The sequence below is a fragment of the Somniosus microcephalus genome, chromosome 4, assembly GCF_052327205.1.
Source record: "Somniosus microcephalus isolate GS21.2 chromosome 4, FLI_Smic_1.0, whole genome shotgun sequence".
NCBI classification, from domain to species: Eukaryota; Metazoa; Chordata; class Chondrichthyes; order Squaliformes; family Somniosidae; genus Somniosus; species Somniosus microcephalus.
In genome coordinates this window covers 256,564,959-256,586,124 of record NC_140990.1, presented here as the reverse complement: position 1 = coordinate 256,586,124, position 21,166 = coordinate 256,564,959, and the positions used below count along the sequence as shown (strand labels likewise).

Sequence of the window (21,166 nt, the reverse complement as noted above, 5' to 3'; positions counted from 1 at the left end):
CAATAGGCAGTACACACACCAGGTTTTCATTCAAATTATGTTGCATAAAAGTTGTTATGTGTGCAGAAAATGTTCTTGGCAAGGTTTGAAAGTGGTTTCCATCAGATGTTTCGAAGGGAAACTTTGAGTGAGTTGATGAGAAGAGCCTGTAAGTGATATATTTGTAAAGGGGAGGGGGAAGATATAGACAGGACTGGTAATGCACTAGCCAGAGGCAGAAGTCAACAGAAGATCACCTCAATAAGAGTAGCATGATTATCACTTGCATATGGCAATGGGTTCTCCACCATTTTCTCTTCATGCTGCTGCTGCTCCTCTGACTAATCTTCCTGCTGTCCTTGGGGGCCTCTTTCTCCAGGGTTTCCTTGATGAGGCCTCTTTGTAATGTTACATTTATGCAACAGGCAGTGCACAACCACGATTCTTGAGACTCCAGCTGCATTAGAATGCAGAGCACTCCCAGCCCGATCCAACCTTCTGAAGCAAGCCTTGAACAATCCAGCTTGATGATGACTCTGGTGGCGGAATGGACCTTGTTACAGTAGTGTTCAGCTGATGGCCCAGGAAGGTGCACAGGTGTCATCGGTCATGGATTTAAATGGTAGCCTTGATCTCTAAAGTGCTGACATGCAATCAAAAGTGCTGACATATTGAACAGCCTTAAAATGAAGGCTTTGTGGCAGCTCCTAGCAGAGTAAGTATTCACTTGCACGATGCAGCGCTGCAGTTGGACATTCAGAGAGTGGATTCCTTTTCTGTTAACACAATGGCATTGATCAAGAGAGCACAGATGACCACAGGGGTGCAATCATTGACCTTTGTGGACCATAGGAAATTCCTGCTACAGGTACTTTGTTAAAATACAGTGCTGTGTCATGCTGCTGCTGTTTGTTCAAAGAGAAGAAGATAAAATTGCTTGCTCGAGCAAACAAGACATCCATGATTCGATCAATGCATTTGTGCACAGCTAATTGGCTAATGTCTTAAGGACCGCATAGCATAAAGGTTCAGGATAGTTCTGACCACTGCAGGCGCAGTGATACAAAGTGAGAGCCTCAGGGAATCTTAACGCACGCAAAGCGGGAGCCAACCTAATGTAACGTGTCTCCATCCCTTTTCTTCTTTACTACACCTGTAGTAGTACAGTCCCTGCGGTAGAGGTGGGTTGTAGCATGTGTCATAACTCTCTGATGGCTTCTTTGTTATTTGCAGCTTCTGCAAGCACTGCTGCAGGGACAACTGAAGATAGGAACCTCAGTCCGTATATTCTGGTGTTAGAGTACAGATGGGCAGGTGTCATGTGCATCTGCTACTACCTGACCAGGCTTACCTCCCTCTGTTGATGTTCCTCCTCTTCCACCAAAAAAAATACAGGAAATCCCCTCCAAAAAACAAGGATACTAGGGAATCCCCAATGAGAAACCCATGATGCCTTCTTTAGCATTGTGAGAGGGTAAAATAGGAGCCCTACAAAGAAGGTACAACGATAGATAGTTAAGCAGTTGTCAGCAGAAAAAAAATCAAATCAAAAGAAAAGTACAAATCCAGCTGAAAAATAAGCTTTCTATGAATCGTTGTAAGTGACAAGCTGAGCCCTTTAAATCTTCTTCTGCCTTTTCTATATCACCCAGAAATGTTTTTTTTTATTATGGGCATGACTGCAGCTAAGCATAAATGATGCAGTAATGATGGGAAATAAGGGGTATGGTGTCATCACGTCATTACCACCTCATTTAAATACACCTGACCAATTTACTGAAAATTGAAGGCGGGAAATTGGTCAAGCACTAAAGTGGGCAGAGATCCAATGTAACAGGTCTCTGTCCCATTTTCTGTCTCTACGCATCCGTCGGGTGATAGTAATAAAAATATTCAGACTATTACACATTATTGTTGGACCTGATTTAGGTCTCCAAGTGGAGGTGTGGAAAAACGGATCTGTAATTCAGACAACTGTGTCTTTCAAATGGCTCAATCAATGAAGAGGGTCAATGGAAATCTGTAGAGAGCGTTGTTAAACTCTTCACAGATCTGTGAGGTAATCTGCAATGTTCTCCACATCTCAATGTGCTGCCTCATAAATAAACATGATTATACCTGTTTATAAAATGCACATAGAACTGTTAACACAAACACCCATGCAATTTACTGAACAAACAATAATTTATTAGATCTTCCAGTGCACATATAATCAATACTGTGCAATGGTTAGATATATAACTGTATTCTAGTATTGTTAACAGCTTGACATTCTTTACTCAAGTTTCTTCAAGTAGGGTTAGCTCAAACAGAGTTAACCATTTCCTCTGAGGGCGGGGGGAACTTAAAGAGGTAGGTTTCCATCGCCAAGCCTGGGGAATTGGCGTTCCTCAGGCACAGTGAAGAGGGAAAAGGAGTGGCCATCTGTTACGTCAGGTCCTTTGCATTCATTGAGATTTCCCGGAGCTCCTGCATGGTAATCACTGTGACTGCAGCTGTAGTAGGAGCATGCCCAGCATAGATGAGGCAGGAGGTGCTGCTCTTGGCCTCCTGCCTCATTTTGCGATGGCTGAGATTGTTGGATTCCCCCAGCGTAGGAGCGCCTGCGGATCCTGGTGTACAGGCCTACCCCAGGACCTAAGGGTCCACTGGGGTTCCAGGGCTAAGACTGAAGACTCACAGGCAAGCTTTATTTTAATGTTACATCCCCCTTGCCCTTCCCTCCCCACACCGAATTACTTGAAAGACTCTCCAGCAGTAGCTAAAAGGCCCCGATTCTGCGCCAGCTCCTGGCCGTAGATGTCTGCAGCTGCACTCTGATTTCCTCCCCAGTTTTTAAGTGCACAGCCCTTTCAGGGATGGGCCTGTGCCCGTAGTTAGCCCAGGGAAGAAAATGTCCTGGGGGTGGAAATACACAGGCAGCTGTTTCTTCTGAGGCATGCTAATCTGTACTAAGGCTCCTTGTTCCTGACGCGTGACTGTTACAAAGCCAATAGCATCCTCAAGGTAAACTTGCGAAACTCGCAAAGGCCAATCGCCGGGATGCCATGTTTTTACCAGCATGTTTACTTGGGGCTGCTGCTGGCTGAGTGAGAACCGGGGCACGGAACCTGATATAAACACAGCTAATGAGACCTCATTTTCACAAAGAGTGGCATTTTCAGAGGCTGAGAACAAGTCGTGTGTCACCCTCACGGCTGAGGAATGGCCTGTGCTGCAGCCCCCAACCTCAGTTAGGGCATTTCTGGAAATACTACACATGGCCTCAGCATCCCTTGGTAGAAAGTGAATAATCCATCCAGGGCTCCTGCTCTTGATCCTGATCACGATCCAATCATTCCTGCTGAAAGTGTGTGTGAGATTGCTGGGTGAGAACAGGATTAGTCTTTATTGTTGACGGTTACTTTAGTTGATTAGCTTGTTAACAATCACTATTCAGATTCACACATGAAGAATGGTCATCACTATCTATGGAACTGTGCCCAATATGAGTAACTATCTTTAGGAGAGAAAAGCAAGGTCAAAAAATGTGAGACGGGGGAATAAATAGTGGGAAAAGCATATCAATTAGTAAATAATTTTAATCTTGGGTGTGTCCTTCAAAAGTTTGCCATAAATAGAGAGTAATGGCCCAATACAATGCAAGCTGAACAGTCTGTATAGCCCTACACTTGTTTTTGCCACCAGAGTTTTATGTTCAATTCTTGTAATATGGTGTAATCAGTGTTATATCTGAGATTCCTGAAAGAATACCTGCAATTATTTTCCTTTTTCCCCACCAACCACGGATATATAGGGCTCGAATTTCCAAGCCCCTTGGAGGCGGGAGTGGTGGGAAAATTGCAGAATCGGGGGGCACGAACCCATCCCGCCCCCAACCCGCCTCCATGCCAATGTCCCAGGAGGCGGGTATCCGACCTGTGCTGGGAGCCGCCTCCCTGAGGCGGGAAGGGGATTAGTGCCAATTAACTGCCTGTTAACAGGTAGTTAACAGGCAGTTTTTTGCCTAATCCCTATTTTTAGCCCTGAAGTGTGGGCTTCCCGACGGCTCCGAACCACGCCAAGTTAGCGAGGGGTCGAGATGTCCGTTATGCAGGTGAGTGATGGGTGCATGTGTGCAGAGGTAAGTGTGTGAGGTGTGTGTAAAGTGTTTTAATATGTTTTACTTACCTTTACTTTCTCCTGCAGGCTTCCTTCCTTCAGGTCTCGGGAGTCCCTCATCCCACCGGCACAGAAAGCAGAATGGCCGCTGAAATGTCAAAATCTGCAGCATTCTGCTTTCTGGTCTGGAGAGATCTCTAACTGAGTCTGAGTAGAAGGACTCAAGTTAGAAGATAGATTGTCAGTGTTTGACAGCTTCACAGAGCTGTCAAACGCTTATTTTTCATCTGTCAAAAGCTCTTACATAGAAACATAGAAGATAGGAGCAGGAGTAGGCCATTTGGCCACTCGAGCCTGCTCCGCCATTCAATGAGATCATGGCTGATCATCTAAATTCAGTACCCTGTCCCTGCCTTCTCTCCATATCCCTTCATCCCTTTAGCCTTAAGAAATATATCCAACTCCTTCTTGAATATATTTAATGAACTGGCCTCCACCACCCTCTGTGGCAGAGAATTTCAGTCCTAAATGGCTTACCCCTTATCCTTAGACTATGACCCCTGGTTCTGGACTCCCCGGCCATCGGAAACATCCTTCCTGCATCTAGTCTGTCCAGCCCTGACAGAATTTTATAGGTTTCGATGCGATCCCCTCTCAATCTTCTAAACTCCAGTGAGTATAAGCCCAATCGACACAATCTCTCCTCATACGTCATCCCTGCCATCCCAGGTATCAGCCTGGTGAATCTTCGCTGCACTCCTTCCATGGCAAGAACATCCTTCCTCAGATAAGGCGACCAAAACTGCGCACAATACTCAAGGTGCGGTCTCACCAAGGCCCTGTACAACTGCAGCAAGACATCCTTGTTCCTGTACTTGAACCCTCTTGCTACGAAGACCAACAAACCATTTGCCTTCTTAACCGCCTGCTGCACCTACATGCTTACCTTCAGCGACTGGTGCACAAGAACACCCAGGTCTCTTTGCACTTCCCCTTCTCCCAATCTATTGCCATTCAAATAATAATCTGCCTTCCTGTTTTTGCCACCAAAGTGGATAACCTCACATTTATTCACATTATAGTGCATTTGCCATGTTTCTGCCCAATCACCCAACCTGTCCAAATCGTACTGGAGTTTCTCGACATCCTCCTCACAGCATACCCTCCCACCCAGCTTTGTGTCGTCTACAAATTTGGAGATATTACATCGAATTCCCTCGTCCAGATCATTAATATATATTGTGAACAGCTGGGGTCCTAGGACCGATCCTTACGGTACCCCACTAGTCACTGCCTGCCACTCGGAAAACGACCCGTTTATTCCAACTCTTTGCTTTCTGTCCGCCAACAGTTCTCTATCCAAGTCAATACCTTGCCCCCAATCCCATGTGCCTTAATTTTGCACGCTAATCTCTTATGCGGGACCTTATCGAAAGCCTTCTTAAAGTCCAAATACACCACATCCACTGGTTCTCCCTTATCTATTTTACCAGTTACATCCTCAAAAAATTCCAGTAGATTAGTCAAGCATGATTTACCTTTTGTAAATCCATGTTGACTTTGTCCAATCCTGTCACTGCTTTCCAAGTGCTCTGCTATTACATCTTTTATAATGGACTCTAGCATTTTCCCCACTACCGATGTCAGGCTTACTGGTCTATAATTCCCCACTTTTTCTCTACCACCTTTTTTGAATAGTGGGTTAACATTAGCTACCCTCCAATCCATGGGTACTGTTCCAGAGTCTATCGAGTTCTGGAAGATGACCAGCAATGCATCTACTATTTCTAGGGCCACTTCCTTAAGTACCCTAGGATGTAGATTATCAGGCCCTGGGGATTTAGTGGCCTTCAGTCCCATCAATTTTCCGAGTACCATTTCCCTACAAATACTGATTTCTTTCAGTTCCACCCTTTCATCAGACCCTATGTTCCCCGGCATCTCTGGGAGGTTATTTTTGTCCTCCTTTGTGAAGACAGAACCAAAATATGTATTTAGTTGGTCTGCCATTTCTTTGTTCCCCATTATAAATTCCCCTGATTCTGACTGCAAGGGACCTACGCTTGACTTCACCAATCTTTTTCTCTTCACAATATCTATAAAAGCTTTTACAGTCAGTTTTTATGTTCCCTACTAGCTTACTCTCATATTCTATTTTCCCCTTCTTAATTAATCCCTTTTCCTCCTTTATTGAATCCTAAACTGCTCCCAATCCTCAGGATTATTGCTTTTTCTGGCCAATTTATATGTCCTCTCCTTGGATCTTATGCTATCCCTAATTTCCCTTGTTAGCCACGGTTGAGTCACCTTTTTTGTTTTATTTTTATGCCAAACTGGGATGAACAAATTCTGTAGTTCATCCATTCGGTCTTTGAATGTTTGCCATTGCCTATCCACCGTCAACCCTTTGAGTGACATTCCCCAATCAATCCTACCCAACTCGCTCCTCAGACCATCGTAGTTTCCTTTATTTAAATTTATGACCCTAGTCTCTGAGTCAACTACTTCATTTTCCATCTTAATGAAGAATTCGATCATATTATGATCACTCCGACCCAAGGGGCCTCGTACAACAAGATTGCTAATTAATCCTTTCTCGTTACATAATACCCAGTCTAAGATGGCCTGATCTCTGGTTGGTTCCTCGACATATTGGTCCAGGAAACCATCCCGTAAACACTCCAGGAATTCCTCCTCCACAGTATTGTTACTAATTTGGTTAGCCCAATCTATATGTAAATTAAAGTCACCCATGATGATTGCTGTGCCCTTATTGCACGCTTCTTTAATTTCCCTTTTAATGCCATCCCCAACCTCCGCCTTACTGTTTGGAGGTCTATATATCACTCCCACTAATGTTTTCTGCCCCTTAGTATTTCTCAATTCTACCCATACAGATTCCACATCATCAGAGCTAATATCCTTCCTTACAATTGTGTTAATCCCTTCTTTAACCAGTAATGCTACCCCACGTCCCTTTCCTTTTTGCCTATCTTTCCTGAATATTGAATACCCCTGGATGTTGAGTTCCCAGCCTTGGCCATCCTTGAGCCACGTTTCCGTAATCTCAACCAAATCATATTCGTTTACCTCTATTTGCGCAGCCAATTCATCCACCTTATTACGAATGCTCCTCGCATTAAGACACAAAGCCTTCAGGCTTGTTTTTTTAATGTTCTTAGACCTATTAGAATTATTATTTACTGTGGCCGCGTTTGATTTAATCCGTTGATTTCTCTGACTGCCACTTTTGTTTTTCTCCTTCCTATCTTTTGCTTTTATCCTTGTTTCCCTTTCCTCTGTCTCCCTGCTCAGGTTCCCAACCCCCTGCCATTTTAGTTTAAACCCTCCCCCAGTGCACTAGCAAACACTCCCCCTAGGACATCGGTTCCAGCCCTGCCCAGGTGCAAACCGCCCGGTTTGAACTGGTCCCACCTCCCCCAGAACCGGTTCCAATGTCCCAGGAACTTGAATCCCTCCCTGTTGCACCATTCCTCTAGCCACGTATTCATCTGAAAATACTTCTATTTCTACTCTGACTAGCACGTGGCACTGGTAGCAATCCTGAGATTACTACCTTTGAGGTCCTATTTTTTAATTTACCTCCTAACTCCCTATATTCCGCTTTTAGGACCTCATCCCGCTTTTTACCTATATCGTTGGTGCCTATATGCACCACGACAACTGGCTGTTCACCCTCCCCTTCCAAGATGTTCTGCAGCCGCTCTGAGACATCCTTGACCCTTGCACCAGGGAGGCAACACACCATCCTGGAGTCTCGCTTGCGGCCGCAGAAACGCCTATCTATTCCCCTTACAATAGAATCCGCTATTACTATAGCTCCACCCCTCTTTTTCCTCCCGTGCTGTGCAGCAGAACCACCCCTGGTGCCAGGAAGTTGGCTGCTGCTGCTTTCCTCTAATAAGCCACCCCCCCCCCAACAGCACTCAAAGTGGTGTATCTGTTTGAGAGGGGGATGACCACAGGGGACCCCTGCACTACCTGCCTGCGCCTAGTACTCTGCCTGTTGGTCGCCCATTCCCTTTCTTCCTGTCCAACCTATACCTGCAGTGTGTCCAACTCTGTAAACGTGCTATTCACGACGTCCCGAGCATCGTGAACGCTCCAGTATGCATCCAATCGCAGCTCCAGCGCCGCAATGCGGTCTGTCAGTAGCTGACAGATGAAATGTCAATCACTGACATCACCAGTAACCAGGTGTCCCTTAATTGGCCTGCTGAGCCTGCTGGGCGGGCTTAACAAGGTCAATCAAGGGAAAATAGCGTGGGTTGGCCACAAGTCGATGGAGGCGGGACTACAACCCAAAAAGTGGGAGTCCCGCCTCCATCACGTCCCCATTGACAAAATCCAGCCCATGGTCTTTTGGATGAGACGTTACACCGAGGCCCTGTCTGCTCTCTCAAGTGGACGTAAAATACTATTTCAAAGAAGAACAGGTGAGTTATCCCCGGTGTCCTGGCCAATATTTATCCCTCAACCAACATAACAAAAACAGATTATCTGGTCATTATCACATTGCTGTTTGTGGGATCTTGCTGTGCGCAAATTGGCTGCCGCGTGTCCCACATTACAACAGTGACTCCACTTCAAAAATACTTCATTGTCTGTAAAGCGCTTTGAGACGTCCGGTGGTTGTGAAAGATGCTATATAAATGCAAGTCTTTCTTTCTTTCAAGAACAAACCATTTCTCTTGTGCAAATCATAATCATTTTGCATGTGAATACAGCTGTTTTTTGTAGGCACATGATCCAACTCCTCAAAACAGTCTGACTGATATGCTGGGAGTCCCTAGTAGCAAATAATCTCCATCTGTGTCTCTCTCCATCGATCCATAACTTTTTCTGTTTTTTCGCTATCTGTCTCTCACAGTATGTCTGGCTCTTGCTATGTGGCTCTCACTCATTTTATTTCTGCCTATTTGCCTATCTCTTTCCTACAATCAGGATATGTAACAGCTGTTTGTGAACATCTTGAGATCAGATTTCATCACCAAATCTGCTCTAACCAATTCTTGTTTTATTCAGATGTTTGACTGGATTAGCCACAACAAGCAGTTGTTCCTTCAGAGTCATACAGAGATTGGGGTGAGTTACCAGCATGCTCTGGATCTACAGACCCAGCACAACCACTTTGCTATGAACTCAATGGTAAGCACTTATAGTTTGTAATGAAAGAGAAAGATATAAAAGTTCCTTGATGATGATTAGCTTATTTAACTACATTTCTCAGAAAATACTTGCGAACTAACAATAATTAGTATTAAAAAAAAGTTTCTATTTATGTTGTATTTTATCGCATCAAAATGTTTCAAGGAGCTTCATACACAATGGGGGGAATGTTCGCAGGAAAAATTGGGTGGGTTGGAGGTGGGCGGGGAAATGAAAATTGGAAAACTCTAAAACCCGCCTCTAACCCGACAACTTTCACCTTTCACTCAGGCGGGACGGGGGGTGGGAAGCCAACTCGCTGCCAAGAGGCGGGTTGGCAATTTAAATATGATAATGAGGCCTGAAGCCTCTACTCCAACCTGCTTTGCAGGTTTACCTGTAGGTGGCCGGGGATCCTGGGGCTCGGGATTCCCGGTAAATGCAACGAAGCAGCCACAGCCTCAGGAAGCAATTTTTGTGGGCCGGGAGGAGCAGAAGTGCTTCCTCCCGGCCCCCCAAGCTCCACCACCAGCAGCCCGCACCCCCCAGGGTCACGGATCGGACCTCTCCCGGGGGATCGGACCCCCCTACGGGCTTGGACTCCCCCCGGGCTTGGAACACCCCACAACCTCACCTGGACCCAACACTTACCTGTTGCTGCGGTGTCCTGTATTCCCCGCCCGACTGGAAGCCAGCCTGTCAATCAAGCTGACTTTCCAGGCAGGGAACCCGCCCATTATGTCACACACACGCTGTGGAGTTAAAAACCTGGAACTCCTGGTTTCCAGCCATCTACCGGGTCCCCCTCGCACCAAGCGGGTGGGAAACAGGAAAATCCCGGCCAGTGTGAGTTACCTTTTTTCAGGTTGGAGTGATAGTTAGGCAAACATTTCAGTCATTCTGTGCCAACAATGTCCCATAGATATCAATAACTGGACAGATGATAATGCAATCTAAATGGTCTTCTCTTTGTTAAAAGAATATATTGTACATTTTTGTCTTCTATTATATTTCCATAGAAATACAAAATAGCTAAGATATAAAAAATTGAGTTCAAACAATCGATTGTTTTTTTTAAACTTGGTTGAGGAGATGATGTCTATAATTATAATTCTATTTTAGTCATTTAGTAATTTATAGAAAAAATAATTTTTCCATTTGATTGTGCTTTGTAGAAATATTGTGAGCAAAATTTCCACTATGATAACAAGAGCTGTCTCCAGTTGGAATACAAAAGTGATGAAGTTATGCTTCCGTTGTACAGAGCCTTGGTCAGACTCCATCTGGATTACTGCTTTCAGTTTTGGGCATGTTTAAAATGATACAAGGATTCGATAGGGTAGACACAGAAACTGTTTCCTCTGATGGGGGAATCCATAACAAGGGTGCATAATCTTGAAATTAGAGCTAGTCCAGTTAGGAGTGAAATCAGGAAGCACTTTTTCATACAAAGGGTAGTGGAAATGTGTAACTCTTTCCCCCAAACGGCTGTGGATGCTGGGTCAACTGAAACTTTAAGACTCAGGTTATCAAGGGATATGGAGCAATGGAGTTGAGGTACAGGTCAGCCATGATCTAATTGAATAGCGGAACAGGCTCGAGGGGCTGAATGGCCTACTCCTGTTCCTACGATCCAACTTTCAATGGCAAGCAAAAATTGAATTTTCCCACAAGCGCTAGCTGTCATTAACTTTATTTAATTATGAGGTATTGTTGAAGCAGTGTGCTTCAACTACCATTATATGTTTAACACGATTTGAGAGGACGGGCTGCAATTGCAGGTATGACCAAAATGATTCTCTTTCAACTGGATTTTTTAAATGTATTTTTTTGATTCATATAGCCCTGATATGCTGTCAGAAAGTATTTTAAGACTGCTTCCTCACCCAAGGCAGCATTTTGGGAATTTTACTTTGTGAACAGATTCTCCAATGGCCTGTTATACCCTTGATATTTCACGGCTGTTGTGAAAGGAAAATGGCTTGGCAAACTACAAACCTCATCAGTCTACTTAATGGCTGTTTAGTACAAGCTCGTTACCTACTCGTCATTATAATGGGGGGAAAGTTAAAACAATATGAATTTATTAACATGAAGTCATTGTGCAGACAAATTTGCTGGCAGCCAAATATGCAATGTAGGGGAAAGGGCACTTTAATCTCTGTTTCGTTGGAAAAATTGGGAAATCTTTCAACAGTTTATAAAATTAAGCAGTCATTCAAACTGGTCAGTGAACATTTGCCATTCTGATAGCTCTGAAATTTCCCAGTATCTTGAGTATATGTGAAGCCGGTAAACGTAACGAATACTATCCATCAAAAACATTTGTTGAATGTTTTGGTGACCACTGTATATGAAATGTTAACACAAGCAGCAGTCATTTGTGGCCCAATCAGCTTGATCAGCCAGTTCGTAGAAGCTAGCCACCAATTTCCCAATTTTGTCAACTAAACAGAGAATTAAATGTCCCCTACCAGAACATTTTAATAGAGTATATGGGTACTACTGTACCCCTGGTACAAGAGCCCAAATGCCACATGTTGGGTAGGCATAGAATGTATCCACAGCAAGAGTGAGGTAGTCTGATGACATAACAATTCCAGATTTGATTTCACGGAACAGCGTATGCACTACATTTAATGGACACCTAATTTTGCTCAAACAAGCCAATAAGGAATTTGTTTTCTTAGATTATTAATACATGCCACAGGTTAATGCTTTCAGATTTGAAATTAATGATTTGTCTGTGTGTATTATAATTTTTACTTTTAATGGGAACAGTAAAACTCTTCTTATCATTGTGCTGTTTTATTTAATATAGTTCCTTTGAATCTACTATTGATCTATTCCTTTAAAAACAGATTATTGTGACATTTTATAATTGCAGATGAATAGGAAAAGTGTTCTTTTGGGATTATGCTTTCATTTACTGAAAAGGGAGAATCACTGCCTGAGCCACATCATAAATAATTTAGAAATGTTAATTTACTAACTTAACTATTTTGCTTCATTCTTGATGGATGGAGCTGGTGACATGACATTTTCAGTTAATTTTGTAACTGGCAATCTTCTGCCTTTTCAGAACGCATATGTCAACATCAATCGCATCATGTCTGTTGCATCCAGGCTTTCAGAGGCTGGTCATTATGCATCTCAGCAGATCAAGCAGATATCTGCCCAACTTGATCAAGAGTGGAAGAGCTTTGCAGCCGCTCTAGATGAGCGTAGCACTATCTTGGCAATGTCTGCTGTATTTCACCAAAAGGCTGAACAGGTGAGTTTCAAGATAAAGAATGTGCACATGTATCTCAGAATCGGCATAGGATGGTTATTTACACAAACAAAATCTCTTCTGATAGGATCAGCATTACTTCATACTGTTTTACTGATGAAGGTTAATGCTAATAATGGCAAATATCTTTTTATCTTTTCAAATGAAACTATCCCTGTTTCATGTTTTTTCCAGGCTGTACTGTTAAAAGGACACATCCGTGTAATGTGCTTTTTACAAGTACTGAAGTCATTACTGAAAGGTTTGTGGTAATTACTTTAGAAATTGATTTTTGGAACCAAGGAGCCTGTTTTACAGAGTTCTAACAAGTGTCAGCTTTATGAAGTACTGTATGGCTGTCATGTTCTCGATTCAATCTTTGAGATTAAAATTGTTTCAATTTTTTTTAGAGGCTGTGAATTATGAAGTCCTAAGTCGCCATCCAGAATTCCTATGTTTTTAATACGCGTACAAGAAATACCTTTTTCCTTTCCCTTCCCAATTCTTATTGTAAAAGGAAAGTATTTTTTATCCACATAAAAAGATTTAAAAAGAACACAAACTCCCCCACAAGAATAATGCTGGTACAAATGATTGTAATTATGCATGTCCCCTTGGGTTGTATATATTTGTCAAGTTCTAATTAACCAATCACTCTCGTTGTTGGGAGTGTTTAAGTAGTAAGCATGTTACACTCAACATTTAATTACAATGTTGAAATGTCAATTAAAGGGGCATTTGGAGGTTATTGTTTTGCATGTGCAATACCATGGAATGGTAGCATACAAGTTTGGGCTTGTGATTACACCATGTGTTGAGTCTCTAATCTATTTCTGCCAACCTAAAATAATACCGAAAACTCGCAAAACACCCTGAATATTATAAGCAGGGCTACTGTTTTATTGTGACTGAATATTTTAAATTACTTTGCATTTCAGGCTTTTGGGGATCATATTCCTCAATTAAGTCCATTTTTCTGTGAAAACCAAAATCCAATAATCTTGCCTGTAATTTGTGAAAATAACGGAGAGGATCTCTGTGCTCCTCCAATTCTGGCCTCTTGCGCATTAACGATTTCCATTGCTCTACCATTGGTGGCCGAGCCTTCTGCTGTCCAGGCCCTAATCTCTGGAATTCCCTCCCTAAACCTCTCTACCTCCCTCTCCTCCTTTAAGACATTCCTTAAAACCTACCTCGTTGACCAAGCTTTCAGTCACCAGTCCTAATATCTCCTTATGTGGCTCGGTGTCAAATTTTGTCTGATAACGCTCATGTGAAGCACCTTGGGACATTATTATTATATATAAAAGGATAGTGGTGTCTGTCTGTCTGTCTGTCTGGGCATCACTCAAAAGTTATAGAGCGTACCGACACATATGTTATATCAAAAGAAAGGTTATGATTAGGAGGGTGTCCTAGGTGTATTTACTTTTTGGTCAGACAAAAATTGTTCGGACAGTAGACAAAAAACGTTCAAAATTCCGCTCATTAGCGGTTGGCCAATCATACGGGGGAAATCTGCTCATTAGCATTGAGTGACGTGAAGGTTGACCAATCCTACGGGGGGAGCGCGCTGCGTCACGAGGGGCGTTTCATGGCGTGTGTGGGCGGGGCCTAATCCTTCAAACTGAAAAGCAAGCGGCGGCCATTGTTGTTTGTGATGGAGCAACTCTGCCTCTGTCCGACCATGGGCCCCAGTCCCACCCTCACCCTCCTCCTCCTCTCCACTTTCTCCCCTCTCTTCTGTCACCCCGGCCTCTCCGCTCGCGGGTTGTTTGCATCCACGGTGGATGAGCTGCCTGCAGGCCTCAGGCCTCGAAGCCTGAGCCTCTCCTCGCCAGCCATGCCCGAGCTAGGCACCGCCCGTCCCGCTGGGCCCGATTCCAAACCAGCGGCCCGCCATCGCCGCCATCTTGGTAAAGGCCGGCCTCCTCCTTCTCTCCGCTTTCTCCCCTCTCTCCTGTCACCCGGGCCTCTCCGCTCTGCAGGATGTCACTGCCGAGCTCTTCGGGTCGGAGGGAGCGGGAGCTCAGCTCGGGTGACTCTGGCCGGGCCTCAGGCGCTACGCCACCCACGGTGTCTCCGGGGCGGCGGGCCGCAGCGCGAACTCAGCTCGGGTGACTCCAGCCGGGCCTCAGGCACTACGCCGCCCACGGTGTCTCCGGGGCAGTGGCCCGCAGCAGGAGCTCATCAGCGGGAGCTCAGCTCAGGTGAGTCGGGCTGGGCCTGAGGCGCTAGAGAGAGAGAGGAAAGGAGGGAGAGACAGGGGGAGGGAGGGAGAGGAGAGAGGGGGAGGGAGAGGAGAGAGGGGGAGGGAGAGAGGGAGGGAGAGGGAGAGGGGAGGAGAGAGAGCGGGGAGGGAGAGGGAGGGAGAGGAGAGGGAGAGAGAGGGGGAGGGAGGGAGAGAGAGGGAGGGAGAGAGAGCGGGGAGGGAGGGGCAGAGAGAGAGGGGCAGGGAGAGAGAGGGGCAGGGAGAGAGAGGGGAGGGAGAGAGGGGGAGGGAGAGAGAGAGGGTGAGGGAGGGAAAGAGTGAAGGGGTGGGAGAGGGAGGGAGAGCTCGCCTTCTTCCTCCAGGCTAATCCCGAACTAAATCCACCAGTTTCTCTCTCTCTTCCCCCAGTCTCTCTCTCCCCCCCAGTCTCTTTCCCCCCCATCTCTCCCTTCCCCCCCCAGTCTCTCTCTCTCTCTCTTCCCCCCAGTCTCTCTCTCTCTCCCCGTCTCTCTCTTCTCACCCCAGTCTCTCTCTCTCTCTCTCTTCCCCCCGTCTCCCTCTTCTCCCCCAGTCTCTCTCTCTCTCTCTCTCCCCCCCAGTCTCTCTCTCTCTGTCTTCCCCCCAGTCTCTCTCTCTCTCGCTCCCCCATCTCTCTCTTCCCCCCAGCCTCTCTCTCTCCCCCCAGTCTCTCTCTCTCTCTCTCTCTCCCCCCAGTCTCTCTCTCTCTCCCTCCCCCCAGTCTCTCTCTCTCTCTCTCCCCCCCAGTCTCTCGCTCTCTCTCCCCCCCAGTCTCTCTCTTCTCCCCCCAGTCTCTCCCTCTCTCTCCTTCCCACTGTCTCTCTCTCTCTCCTTACCCCCTGAAATAAAGAATAGATTGGCCTTCCAAAGCTAGGCTTTATTAACTTTAAAATCAGCAGCATATCTTTCCACATCCAGTCCCAACTAAAGCTAGAAAAGGACTGAATTTAAGGTAGCCACAACACATCATGTGATCATCAACTACCAATGAGATTACAACACATATCCCAAGGCAGTTAACAAACAAAGAATCACAATACTTTTACTAATCAAGGAATAATCACCACATTCACCCCTCCTTTTAAAATATACTCCAACCTAATAACTTTTACAATTTACAATTAATTATTTACAACTAAACTATGCACGAGAATAAAACTATTTACATAACACAATACTAAATGAACAACAACAAATAATAACATTACGCATAAGTATTAAGTATCTCTCAACTAAAACAATATACTATAATATTGCAACAATTTTTAAAACATTGCTATCAATTTAAAAGTCCATTTTCAATCGGTCGACCGGATATCTTGTTCGTGTCGACCTTCTTAACCTTGGTGAAATTCCTTGCCCTCCCACGCCAGAAGGCACAGAAGTATCTTCAACAGGAAGGCTATCCATATCCCGATTCTCAACGGTTTCCGGATTAGAAATCCCATCAGAAGATGAACTGGGACGGTCATAAACATCTATCAAAGGCTGACTAATAGAAGTATGATTATCTGCAATCGGATTGGAAATATTCGTAGTATCTGTAACAGCATCCACATTATCCAAATCATGACCATTATTAATATCCTCAGAAGAGGGCTGGCCCCCACAAGGAGCCAAGTCTTTAATTGAAACAGTACTTTCTTTCCCATCTTGGAATCGAATATGAGCATATTGGGAATTTGCCTCCAACAGCTCCACCTCCTCCACCAAGGGGTCATATTTTGACAATCTAACATGGCGTCGAAGCAACACAGGTCCCTGCATAGTAAGCCATGAAGGTACCGAATATCCCGTAGTAGATCTCCGCGGATAGTTAAAGAGCCTTTCATGGGGGGTCACATTAGTAGCCGTTGAAAGCAATGATCTAATGGAATGCAGGGCATCAGGCAGCACCATTTCCCACTGTGTATTCTTAAGGTTCCGGGATGTCAACGCCAACATAACTGCCTTCCAGATCACCCCATTGTATCGTTTGCACTGTCCATTACCCTGGGGATTATACGGGGTAGTTCTACTAGTAGAAATTCCCCGACTCTGAAGGTATTCCTTCAACTGGGAAGACATAAAAGAACTTCCCTGATCCGAATGGATATACGCAGGCATCCCAAAGATGACAAAAAGTTGAGTCAAACATTTAATAACTGTAGCAGCTGATACATCTGCACAAGGAAAAGCAAAAGGGAACCTTGAAAACTCGTCCACAACAGTAAATATATATCGGTTTTGAGTAGTTGAAGGAAGATGTCCCTTAAAATCGACACTCAAACGTTCAAAAAGAGAAGTAGCCTTTATAAGATGAGCTCGTTGAGGCTTAAAGAAATTCGGTTTACACCGAGCACAGATAGAACATGATGAAGTCATCCGCTTGACGTCTTCAACTGAAAAAGGCAAGTTCTTACTGCGTACAAAGTGTATCATCCTCGTAACCCTAGGATGACATAAGGCATTGTGAAGATTAATAAGCGTATCTCCGTGAATCACAGAACAATAAGCCTTCGACAGTGCATCAGCAGCAACATTATCCTTCCCCGGACGATAAACTATGTCAAAATGGTAACATGCCAACTCAATCCTCCATCTCATTATTTTATCATTTTTAATCTTTCCAAAATGTTTAACATCCAACATAAAGGACACAGATTTTTGATCAGTTACCAACGTGAAATGTCGCCCCGATAAATAATGTCTCCATTTACGCAATGCTTCTACTATTGCGTATGCCTCTTTTTCTATTGAGGAATGTCTTTTTTCACTATTATTCAAAGTACGTGAGAAAAAGGCCACAGGTCTTCCATTTTGGTTCAAAGTAGCCCCAACTGCAAAATCCGAAGCATCCGTCTCAATCACAAAGGGAACCTGTTCATCAATGGAATGCACAACTGCTCCTAAAATATCCTTTTTAAAATTCTCAAAACATGTCCTGGCCTCCCATGATAGAGGATATGTCGTAACCCGAATAAGAGGCCGGTTCTTCCGTGAAAAATTTGCAATCCAATTAGAATAGTAAGAAAACAGTCCAACAACTCGTTGCAAAGCCTTAGAATTGGTAGGACAAGGTAAATCGATCAATGGTCGCAGACGTTCTGGATCTGGTTTAATCTTATTTCCCGAAATAATATACCCCAATAGATTTACCTCAGTAGTCGAAAAGATACATTTCTCTTTGTTAAAAGTTAAACCAACTTTTTCTGCAGCTTGAAGGAATCTTTTAAAATTAGAATCATGCTCCACCCTTGAATTGCCACACACTGTGATGTCATCTAAGTATGAAAAGGTGTCAGAGAGGGAGTTATCACTTATAAAAGCATCCATTGCCCGTTGAAAACAAGCAACACCATTAGTAACACCAAATGGTATTCGGCAAAACTGATACAGCTTTCCACCAGCCTCAAAGGCCGTATATGGTTGATCCTTCTTAACAATAGGAATCTGATGATAAGCACTCTTTAAATCAATAGTGCTAAAAACCTTATACTGAGATACTTTATTGATAAGCTCATCAATCTTAGGCAAAGGGTACGTGTCTAATTGAGTATACCTATTAATAGTTTGGGAATAGTCTATCACCATTCGTTTCTTGTGTCTCTCATTAGTCGTGACAACTACCTGTGCTCGCCAAGGCGAACAACTAGGTTCAATGATTCCTTCCAATAAGAGATGTTGAACTTCAGAATTAATAAATTCTCTATCCTGACTACTATATCTTCTTGACTTGGTAGCAATTGGCTTACAATCCGACATCAAATTGGAAAAAAGTGATAATGGAGGAATAGATAAAGAGGTTAATCCACAAATAGATAAAGGTGGCTTAGTCCCTCCAAATGAAAGACTAAGAGACTCGTGTAACTGAAGCACATCATGTCCAATCAAAATATCCGCACAGAGATTAGGCAAAACAGATAGGCGTATATCAGTATACGTATTACCTAGAAGAACCATTTTCACAAAGCAACAACCAGCTATTTGTGAAGTAAGGGTCGTCTGAGCCATACACACCTGATACGTAACAGGCGAAATTTTCAAGTGCTTCTCCTTCGCAAACTGAAGACTTATAAAACTCTCAGTACTGCCCGTATCTATAAGGGCCTTCACTTCCAACCCATTAACTTGAGCCGTAACTATAGCTTTGTTTAGGCCATGAGCAAATGCAGCAGAAATTGATGCAATAAACGCCCTACTTAAAGGCTGAATAGTCACAGAAGAGGTAGTGGAGGAAGACCCTCCCACACCAGGAGAAGGGAAGGTAATTGAACCTGATGATTTGCACACACGTGCATAATGACCTCTCTTGCCGCATTTACTACACACAGCCTCCCAAGCAGGACACTTCAGACGAGGGTGCCGGATATTCCCACAAAAATAACACTTCTGAATCCTAGAGGCAACGGCCGCCGAAGTAGAAACTGTTTCAAAATCTAGTAAACCACTCCCATTAAGTCCATATAATTCCTTTTCATCCGAAACTGCCGAAACCATAGTCGCTGGCCGATTAAAAAGAGCATAAGAATCCGAACTTCTCTGAGCCACATCCAATGTAGAAGCTTGCTCAAAAGCACTTTTAAGATCCAGAGTCTTATTTTCTAACAACCGCTGATGAATTGATCTAGACAGTAATCCATTAATAAAAGCATCCCGTACCGATTCGTCCTTATATTCTTCAGCCGTCACAGCCTTATAATTACAGTCAACACTAAGGCACCGAAGTGCTTGTAAATAAGTATCCAAAGATTCTCCCACCTGCTGCCTACGGGCAGATAGAAGATGACGTGCAAATACCTCATTCTTTGGTTTAACAAAAATCTTTTCCAATGTAGAAATAGCCTCTTCATAAGTTTTACAGTGAAAAATATATTTATATACATCCGGGTCAATGTAGTTGATCAGCATATTCAGCTTATTTAGAGCCTCTTGATCCAACACGCCCAAAAAGTTTTTAAATGTACAATACCAATGTTTCCATTTATCATCCACTCCAGCAGAATTGGGGTCAGCCTTGAATCGTTCTGGTTGAAGATATCGCTCCATTCTAACATAAAGTTAATAAATTGAAATAAAGAATAGATTGGCCTTCCAAAGCTAGGCTTTATTAACTTTAAAATCAGCAGCATATCTTTCCACATCCAGTCCCAACTAAAGCTAGAAAAGGACTGAATTTAAGGTAGCCACAACACATCATGTGATCATCAACTACCAATAAGATTACAACACATATCCCAAGGCAGTTAACAAACAACGAATCACAATACTTTTACTAATCAAGGAATAATCACCACCCCCCCTCTCTTTCCTTCCCCCTCTCTCTCTCTCCTTCCCCCTTTCTCTCTCTCTCCTTCCCCCTCTCTCTTTCCCTCTCGCTCTCTCTTTCCCACACAGACAATCCCAACAGTTTCATAAACAGTTTTATAAACATTGCACAGGTTTCTTCATTTCCCTCAGCACCGCCGGGCACTCCAGCTAGTGTGCTATATAAATGCAAGTTGTTACTGTTGTTGAAATGAGCGTGCTGTAATTTAAGCTGCAGATGCCCAATGCCCATTTTGCAGTGTTCCCAGTCTTATGGGAATAAAAAGTATACTTTTTTGGAGTCCTTGTGAAAAGTGAGCAAGAGCCTCATTATTCTGTACAAATCCATGATAATAATGGCCATACACAATTTGATAAGTTTTAATAAGTATTCCTTGCCCTAGCGCTGCTCGCCCATATATAAAAGTGTGTATGGTAGATTTGATGCCCTGGCGTTTGAAAGTAGGGCTTCAATTTTCCGATGCAGCAGCTAGACTTTGCTCCCAACTGTCTTTCTGCATCTCCAGAGGCAGGGTCATCCACAATTTTTAGTATATCCCTGGCTGCTGATAGGTCATCTGCTTCGGATTTAGGGGAAGGAAATGGCTGTGGCATATGCTGTAACAAAGCACTGCTGATTGTTCTCAGTCCTGCATTTATGTACACACCCACCTCTATCCCCAGAAGCATCCTCTGCAGACCTTGGCACAACTACTTACGAGTAGGAAATCTGCCATCACCACCGGCGCTTCAGCAAGGTGGCCATCAGCAAGTTATGTTGTTTCCTGGAGCCAAACTGCTGATATCTTCTACTAGGGATGGCTGTATCTGTGGCTGTGAAGGTGACCACAGCATTCAATTTCTAAATTCACCACATCGTTCCACCAGGGACACATATCAAATTTCTCAGTTTGCTGTGCACTGATGCATCAACCTAGTGACTGAAGACTTGATTGTTAGCGGAAACATTTTCACAATATTCCCTATGGAAAGTTTGCAAGTCCAACAATATACCTTGTGGCAAGATTACCAAAAGGCCCTCTTAAATGGCACTTAGGTGGCTTTCTGGGACCCAACACCAAATCCATAGGCCTATATGAACAGGAGAGGGTTCCATTCTATTAATGTCC

The 21,166-nt window shown here is 43.9% G+C and overlaps 1 protein-coding gene across 7 annotated transcripts in view; it reads left to right on the top strand.

The window, feature by feature from the left end:
* The window catches only part of kalrna (kalirin RhoGEF kinase a), a 1,017,450-nt gene that overhangs the window by 439,274 nt on the left and 557,010 nt on the right, over positions 1-21,166 (top strand). For all 7 annotated transcript variants that reach the window (XM_085986273.1, XM_085986275.1, XM_085986274.1 and 4 more), the window contains exons 6-7: positions 9,127-9,249; positions 12,332-12,523. In XM_085986273.1, coding sequence (XP_085842399.1) covers positions 9,127-9,249; positions 12,332-12,523 — 315 coding nt within the window. The remainder of the gene's footprint in view (positions 1-9,126; positions 9,250-12,331; positions 12,524-21,166) is intronic.